General features: G+C 41.9%; 1 protein-coding gene across 6 annotated transcripts in view; it reads left to right on the top strand.

The window, feature by feature from the left end:
- DCLK2 (doublecortin-like kinase 2) overlaps positions 1–9,186 on the top strand; it is a 186,562-nt gene that overhangs the window by 147,475 nt on the left and 29,901 nt on the right. For 3 of the 6 annotated variants that reach the window (XM_010840770.1, XM_010840769.1, XM_010840766.1), the window contains 3 exons: positions 3,373–3,445; positions 4,792–4,897; positions 7,049–7,106. In XM_010840770.1, coding sequence (XP_010839072.1) covers positions 3,373–3,445; positions 4,792–4,897; positions 7,049–7,106 — 237 coding nt within the window. Of the gene's footprint in view, positions 1–3,369; positions 3,446–4,791; positions 4,898–7,048; positions 7,107–9,186 lie in introns of all 6 variants that reach the window. The other 3 variants (XM_010840768.1, XM_010840767.1, XM_010840765.1) reach the window with 1 other exon arrangement.

The following is a 9,186-nucleotide window of genomic DNA, read 5'->3' as shown; positions in this document are numbered from 1 at the left end:
GGAGTGCCTGCCGTATCCACGAATGCTGCAGGGAATGTTGTGGTTTTCCTTCCAGCTTCCCTTCATGCCACCTTCTGGGGCTTGGATTTTAAATTCTAACTTTTAAACATTCTAGCAGGAATTCCTGCTGAATTTGGAATTGCCTTCAGTTTTAGCAGGGGAAAAAAAAAAGCAGGAAACAAGCAAAAAGGCTAAATTTTGAAAAACTTTGTCTGTCAATGACATGTGTTATGAGGAAAGAGTGAGTGAGTTCTGAGGAGCCAGCTGTTCAGCCACCTGCAGTTCTCGTCAGGTGAAGGTGGCCAGAAAGGGACACACACACACCCATGTTTCTGCAGGACCACTCACCTGTCGGAGTGCAGGACATGCGCTTAGGAAAGGCGCACTTATTCCTCAGGGCAGCGCTAATTTGGTGCATCTCAGTGCTGGTTTTCAGTGGCCTTGGATTTCCTAACAAGACACACCACTCCTGGTTTTACCATCCACACAGGTATGCTTATGTGAAATCTGAGGAAACAGCTCAGTTTTTATATGCCTGTCATTGCTGAGGCTTGTATTTTATCTCCAAAGAACTTCTGGATGGTCCTGTTTGAAGGAATGTTATAAGTATTGGGTTTTCCTGGATTGAATGAAACTCAGACTCTGTGAGGTTTCCCGCTTTACCCGAGTGGATTTCAGGTCTCCAGATTGCGGGCCGTGAGTGGATGGGTCCCTGCCCTGGACCTGTGCTGGCTGTGTTTTTGTTTAGCAAGTGTGAATTGAGCGGTGTGTTCCCCCGGCCCTGTGGTGCACACAGGGAATGCAGGGATGAAGAAGGCACAAGCGTGTAAACTATCAGCAGCAAAAAATGCCAGAATTACTTCTTAGTGTTTGGTAAGACCTTTGACCATGTAAACTCCTAAAAGTTTTTTTTTTTTAAGAAAAGAAAGAAACTTAAGAAAGAGAAAAGATTGAGTTGGGAGGTGTAATAGCCCTTGGAAATTATGAAAAAAAATTCCATAAGCCTACAGAATAATAAATAATACATAAAATAAAATAATAGTAAATAATGATGCATATTTTATCATTTGATGCATTTGAACTGTGGTGTTGGAGAAGACTCTTGAGAGTCTCTTGGTCTGCAAGGAGATCAAACCAGTCAATTTTAAAGGAAAAGGAAATCAATCCTGAATATTCATTAGAAGAACTGATGTTGAAGCTGAGGTTCCAAAACTTTGGCCACCTGATGCGAAGAGCCGATGCATTAGAAAAGCATCCCCTGGTGCTGGGGAAGATTGAAGGCAGGAAAAAAAGGGGACGGCAGAGGATGAGATGGTTGAATGGCATCACCTACTCGATGGACATGAGTTTGAGCAAGCTCCAGGAGATGGTGAAGGACAGGGAAGCCTGGCGTGCTGCAGTTCATGGGGCCGCAAAGAGTTGGACACGACTAAGCGACTGAACAAGAACAACGATGACGAGCGTGTGTGTCATAAGCAGAGCCAGTTTACCTGCGTGTGCTCAGTTGCTTCAGTTTTGTCTGAGTCTTGTGACCCCATGGACTGTAGACTGTCAGGCTGCTCTTCATGAGATTCTTCAGGCAACAATACTGGAATGGGTTGTCATTTCCGACTTCAGGGGATTTCCCCTGCCCATGTCTGCCGGCATTTCTTGCATTGCAGATGTAATCTTTACCTACTGAGCATCTGGGAAACCCTTTTCAGTTTCAGTTCAGTTCAGTCACTCAGTCCTGTCCGACTCTTTGCAACCTCATGGACTGCAGCATGCCAGGCTTCCTTGTCCATCACGAGCTCCCAGAGCTTACTCAAACTCATGTCCATTGAGTCAATGATGCCATGCCACCATCTCATCCTCTGTCATCTCCTTCTCCTCCTGCCTTCAATCTTTCCCAGCATCAGGGTCTTTTCAAATGAGTCAGCTCTTCGCATCAAGTGGCCAAAGGATTGGAGTTTCAGCTTCAGCATCTGTCCTTCCAATGAATATTCGGGATTGATTTCCTTTAGGATGGACTGGTTGGATCTCCCTGCAATCGAAGGGACTCTCAAGAGTCTTCTCCAACACCACAATTCAAAAGCATCAATTCGTCTACACTCAGCTTTCGTTACAGTCCAACTCTCACATCCATACATGACCACTGGAAAAACCATAGCCTTTGTTGGCAAAGTAATGTCTCTGCTTTTTAATATGCTGTCTAGGTTGGTTATAACTTTCCTTCCAGGAAGTAAGCATCTTTTAATTTCATGGCTGCAGTCACCATCTGCAGTGATTTCGGAGCCCCCCAAAATAAAGTCTTTCACTGTTTCCACTGTTTCCCCATCTGTTTGTCATGTAGTGATGGGAGATTCCCTGATCTTAATTTTCTGAATGTTGAGCTTTAAGCCAACTTTTTCACTCTCTTCTTTCACTTTCATCAAGAGGCTCTTTAGTTCTTCTTTACTTTCTGCCATAAGGGTGGTGTCATCTGCATATCTGAGGTTATTGATATTTCTCCCGGCAGTCTTGATTCTAGCTTGTGCTTCATCCAGTCCAGCATTTCTCATGATGTACTCTGCATATAAGTTAAAGAAGCAGGGTGACAATATACAGCCCTGACATACTCTTTTCCCAATTTGGAATGAGTCTTTTGTTCTGTTTCCAGTTCTGTTGCTTCTTGACCTGCATACAGATGTCTCAGGAGGCAGGCAGGTCAAGGGGTCTGATATTCCCATCTCTTAAAGAATTTTCCTCAGTTTGTTGTGATCCACACAGTCAAAGGCTTTGGCATAGTCAATAAAGCAAAAGTAGATGTTTTTCTGAAACTCTCTTGCTTTTTTGATGATCCAGTGGGTGTTGGCAATTTAATCTCTGGTTCTTCTGCCTTTTCAGTTTACCGAAAAATTTAGAGATATTTGTGTTAGACCGGGACTTCAGCTTTTTGTTAGGTGGGAACCTATCATTTAGTTTTATCTTTTATTTCCCTGTTTCCTAGTTAAAAAAAAAAAAATCCTGATGATGCTGCAGAGGAATTCCTACTGTCTTAGGATGGTAAAGGAGTTGGTTGGGCCAGGGCTGCTGTCTAGGTATTGAACCCTCTGGAGGGTGTTGTGCTGTGGGTGACTACCTTGTTCATCGATGATGCCATGAAAGTCTCCTTTTCTTTAGGTCATTGAGATCAAAAGTAACACAGTATCGAAGAGGAGCACGGTGTCAGTTTTCATGATACCAATTGAAAGTCCTGTGTCTAAGGGATTGTATCAGTGGGACTGTGTATAGGAAGAAGGGTGAGATGAGAAGCAAGGGGATGCTCCCTCTATTTCTATATGATTCTATGCGGAAACTTACCCACAGAGTCAATAGGCTGAATAAATAATGAGCACTGTCCTTTTGCAGCAGGTTTCTGCGCATGGCCGATCTTCTTCCAATGTCAACGGAGGGCCTGAAATTGATCGTTGCATGAGTCCTGAAGGTAGTTCTCCATGTTTGCTTTTTTGTAGAGGAAGCCATCCACGTGAGCTTGGTGGACCCCACACCCACATGTGCTGTGTGGTGGTCTCTCTAAACAGCCAAGAGATCATGACCCCAGTTAACCTTCTCAGCCTTAGTTGTCAGGGGTCACATCTGTGTTAATTAAGCAATCCCAATTTCAAATTTTAGTTCTGGGTTTCCATTATTTTTCCTTAGTGGAAATCTGCTGGGAAAGATTGAGGGCAGGAGGAGAAGGGGACAACAGAGGATGAGATGGCTGGATGGCATCATCGACTCGATGGACATGAGTTTGGGTGAACTCCGGGAGTTGGTGATGGACAGGGAGGCCTGGCATGCTGCGGTTCATGGGGTTGCAAATAGTTGGACACGACTGAGTGACTGAACTGAACTGAATCTGCCTACAATTCCTAAATGTAGATTTTCGTTTTTCTTAGATAATGTAAGTAGGCTTTTTTCTTTGATGTCTGCTGTGTACAGTCCACTTGGGGATGCATTGTAAAAAGTGGTCAGTCTTAACCACTTCCTCTTCCTGCCCCTCCCCCCACCTTCTTTTTGAGATAACTTGGAGCCAGAAATTGGCATTAACTTAACTTAATTCATGACTGGCCAGAATTTTCTTTACTAGAAAATCTTGAGAAAAAAAATGTCTAAGATTAAATCCCCACCATCACCCACTTCCCCTTTCCCCAGAATTGACAAAAAATTTACAGTTTTAGTTAGACTTCCCTATTACCCAAAGTTGACCACTTATTTTCAGCTGATGTTTCAGGAATTTGTTCAGTTCAGTCACTCAGTCGTGTCCGACTCTTTGCGACCCCATGGACTGCAGTAGGCCAGGCTTCCCTGTCCATCATGAACTACTGAAGTTTGTTCAAACTCATATCCGTTGAGTGGGTGATGCCATCCAACCATCTCATCCTCTGTCGTCCCCTTCTCCTCCTGCCTTCAGTCATTCCTAGCATCAGGGTCTTTTCTGATGAGTCAGATCTTTTCATCAGGTGGACAAAGTATTGGAGTTTCAGGTTCAGCATCAGTCCTTCCAACGAGAATATTCAGGACTGATTTCCTTTAGGATGGACTGGTTGGATCTCCTTGCAGTCCAAGGGACTCTCAAGAGTCTTCTTGATTTTGTTGGTTTCTGATTCCAGCCAACAAGGTTAAAAGGAAATTGGTGATTTTGGTGTTTTATTAAGAAAATATGCTCAGAGGATTTTTAGTTTTACTATAGATATAGAAGTGCGTTTAGATTTGTTATTTTACAAATATGTAAACATCAAGGTGAAATGTGACGTGTTCATTAGTATGTGCGTTTATCCTTTTTTGCAGGTGTGGATGGACACAGGTGCTCTGAGTCGACTCTTCTTGAGAAATACAAAATTGGGAAAGTTATTGGAGACGGCAATTTTGCAGTCGTCAAAGAGTGCATGGACAGGTGAAGGAAGATAATCGCTTGTTCACTGATGCGTACATTTCTGCTTTGGAACTTATTCTTACCCGAATGAACAGAAGGCCTTCTCAGAGATTCCACCCTAGGGATGAGTGGTTTTGCGTGCTCACAGGCAGCTTGACTGTAGCCCTCCAGGCTCCTCTGTCCCTGGGATCTCCAGGCAAGAATACTGGAGTGGGTTGCCATGCCCTTCTCTAGGGGATCTTCCTGACCCAGTAATCAAACCCGCATCTCCCTCATTGCAGGCAGATTTTTTACTGTCTGAGCCCTTCCCCATAACATAAACCAAATATTGCCTAGGATTTCTAATGAGCCTTTACAAGTCATATTTTAGATGCCTGTTGCTTGGGCAACAGTCTGTGTACCAGAGCTAAGTAAAGGAGCTTGGAAGACAAGGAGCTGCTTTCTATATCATATAATGAACAGTAAACCTCCACCAAAGATGTAGCAAAACAGAAAAACTGCAGTTACCAGAACTTTCTGGAAAACTCACCTCCTGCCCACCCCGTACAACAAAAATTACCACTTAGAACCGCTAGAAAAACAGCCTGTAAGTGCAAAGACTCTAATCTGAATCTTTTCCAGTTTTAATATTGTTTACCATTTGAGAAATCAAGACCTTAAAATAAGGCTGGAAAAGCAGAAATATTATTTTAATATGTGCAAAAGTTGGCTGTTTCTGATCTTGAATAAAGTCAGAACTCATGTATTCTGAACTACTGATAATATGAAATTAAATATTAAATGAGGGGGTGGCTCAGACGGTAAAGCGTCTGTCTACAATGCAGGAGACCCGGGTTTGATCCCTGGGTTGGGAAGATCCCCTGGAGAAGGAAATGGCAGCCCACTCCAGGACTAATGCCTGGAAAATCCCATGGTCAGAGGAGCCTGATAAGCTACAGTCCATGGGGTCGCAAAGAGTCGGACATGACTGAGCGACTTCACTTTCACTGCAGGGATTAAATGAATTAATACAACTATAGGATGAGAGCAAAGCCTGCCACAGGTGTGCTGTAGTAGATTTTATTTTTTTTTAATGAATCGTATTCTTTCCCATTTCTGTCTGGCTCATGGATGAGACCTGATTCATCTCTTAAAGTAGAAAGCAGGTTTATACTCTGTACGCATATGTGTGAACACGACCGAGTGACTAACACACTATATATACATGCATACATGCGTGCTGAGTTGCTTCAGTCGTGTCCAATTCTTTGCAGCCCTGTGGACTGTAGCCCGCCAGGCTCCTCTGTCCCTGGATTCTCCAAGCAGGGATACTGGAGCGGGTTGCCACCTAGGCATTGAACCCACATCTCTTAAGTCTCCTGCATTGGAAGATGGGTTCTTTACTGCTATATATACCATATACTAATTTAGATAAAAGTTATTCTTCCAAGGTAGGTCATCAGTGTGTACTATGGCCCCCTACCAAATGTAGCTTGTATTGGGAGAACTAATGCATTCCAAGAATACCAGTGTTTTTTCTTGAACTGTTCTCTTGAATTCTGAAAGATGTATTTTTGGCATGTTCAGCTTAAATGACGTTAAAGGTGATTAAAGGTTAAATAACATCACCCAGATTCTTGTGTCCAAGGAAATGATGTCTCCAGTACCAGCCTGGGGTGTTTAGAGGTGAGGGTGGAATGGCACCAGATCGTCACTGGAGTTTTGACTGAGAAATGGGTAGTGAAAGTCTAAGGACTTTTCAGCTTTGAATTGTGGCCTGATGGACTAATAGATTCATGTAAAGATGTTGATAAAAGAAAATTTTCTGTTACTTTGATTCATTTTTCTAAATTTTATTCTGTCTCCTAAGAGAACTATTTTTGAGATTTAAGTGTGGAAAAATATCTTTCGTCCAGCTCTGATGCAACAGAATTTAACTATTTTAAATATGTGAGTTACTTAGTAATATTGTAATGATTGATATTTATAAAAGGAGATTGATAGTGTGGCTTTGTGGGTTTTTAAAAAATCTTTTTGGGGGTATTTTTCTCCCAGACCCCAGTCACTCAGCATCCTCTCTGGGGTATAGAGGAGGAAGCCAGTCTTTCTTCCCAGAGTCTGCTGTAGAGGAAATCAGGAAGGATGGTGTCTTTGATGTATGTCTTTAAATGGCCTTCCTCTGTTTATTCATAGGTCAACCGGAAAGGAGTTTGCCCTGAAGATTATAGACAAAGCCAAATGTTGTGGAAAGGTACAGTATATGTAACTATTTTGTGAAAGAAACTGGAAACACTTACAGCTGTTTACTGTGGTGAAGGAATTTAAGTGGCAATTTGATAAGCTAAAAACAGGAATTAACTGCTGGTAGTACTCGGGGAAACCATATCAAGCTTTTTTTTCCTGCCATTTTTCTGAAACCTTAATCCTAAAACAGTAACTTGATTTAATCTTTGTCCTAACCATGAAAAAATGTAAGTTCTCTTCTCTGGGAGATGGCTATTTCAGAACCTAGTAACACAAAATTGTGTCAAGAACAGTGAGGGGTCTGAGACTTGACCCTACTTTCAGACTAACAAATTAGCCTTCTAGCTTGATAGATGTGGCAGAAGACACAACATTCCTGGATCAGAGACAAGAAAGCACTTACGGCATAGCAGGTAGAGTGAGCTCCGTGCTGGCATTGGTTCCTCTTAACTCCCAAGGCCCATAGCAGGTTTGTGTCACAGTGGAGGATCCCAAAGCTTAGGAACCCCCCAGTCTTAGGATGGAGCCACCAGTATCCTCGCTAAGCTCTGCCTCAGAGGAGGACATGTTACCGTGGTCAGGAAGCAGATGTGGCCTCCCGGCCAGGGCAGACACCATCTTTGTGTTTCAAGCATGTTTGCTGTACAGACATCCTTGGAAAGATAGTAATAACCAGAGCTGATGCAGGATGTGCACACACGTGGATTGTCTCTCCAAGTGGATGAACTTTTTTATCTGTCCCCCTCTCAAGATCCAGTTGGGGAAAAAAAAAAAGATGGGATGCTGCTAGATTACTGGTATTTTAACTATGTTTGAAAAGATAAATATTCTCTAGTAATGATGACAAAGACCTTCTTAGGTTCCTTTCTGGTAGCTAGCTAGCAGGTGAGAGAGCAGGCTCTGGTACTCACGGCCCGCTCGGAGCTCCTGGCACTGGAAATGTGGCTAGTCTGAACTGAAATGTCTGCTAAGTGTAAGCACAGAACAGATTGTGAAGACTTAATCCTCAAAGAAGAATGTAAGATACTTAATGTCTTTTGTATTTGATCACATGTTGAAATAGTAGTATCTTGAATATTTGGGGTTAAATAAGTCATAAATTTTACTTGCTTTTTATATTTTTTTAGCATGGCTACTAGAAAATTTAGATTTACATGTGTGGATCACGTTGCTGCTGAAGAACACTACTCTAGACAGATTGTATTAAGTTTAATACTGTGTCTTCTTGCTGTGTGACCTTGGAAAATTAGCCCCTCTGTGCCTCTGTTTCTTCCTAATAACTAATAAAATGCAGTTATTAATAATATTTAAGATATAAGTTATTGTGAATTAATTAAGGCATGTAAGATTTGTAGAAAAGTACCGGTATATAGCAAAAGTTTAACACATGTTAGCTGTTAATATTATTAATAGGCCAGAGGGATTCAGAACTTATTACTAGGAGGACTTGATGTGACAGTAGTGGTCTTATATTTATGGAACTCGTAAAACTATTCTTCATCAGACATTTACAAAATTGTGGATTTTTAACAGAAAACCTAAAATAATTTCAGTAAAATTTCTCAGAGCCCCAGAATGTAAATCCAATAGGCACATTTGTCATACACTTTTTTTTCTTTTTACTACACTGTGACAGCTAATGTAGCAGAGTCTGTGCAAAATGCTCTTTTCTTTGAATAAGGTTTTTCTAAATTTAATTTTCTTTAAATAATTCTGTGTGTTTTTACCTATCGTGCCGACAATCTGATTACATTTTCAACTGCTGAGACTTTTCTCCATATGGAAGTGGGTGTTACTCTTAGTATCTGATATTGTGTGATTTAAGCAGAATGTGTCATAATTTGGGGAGCCAGGTTCTAAACAATTGAAGTAAAGTATTTCTTCAATAATTATGATGGAAAGAATACTGTTTACCTGATTAAAATTTAAGCAGCTTTCTCAGTTCAGTTCAGTCACTAAGTCATGTCCAACTCTTTGCGACCCCATGAATCGCAGCACGCCAGGCCTCCCTGTCCATCACCAACTCCCGAACTTCACTCAGATTCACGCCCATCGAGTCAGTGATGCCATCCAGCCATCTCATCCTC

This window comes from Bison bison, unplaced genomic scaffold (assembly GCF_000754665.1).
Source record: "Bison bison bison isolate TAMUID 2011002044 unplaced genomic scaffold, Bison_UMD1.0 scf7180017864146, whole genome shotgun sequence".
Lineage (NCBI taxonomy): Eukaryota > Metazoa > Chordata > Mammalia > Artiodactyla > Bovidae > Bison > Bison bison.
The sequence above is the reverse complement of the archived record's forward strand: the minus strand, read 5'-3'. Positions and strand labels throughout refer to the sequence as shown.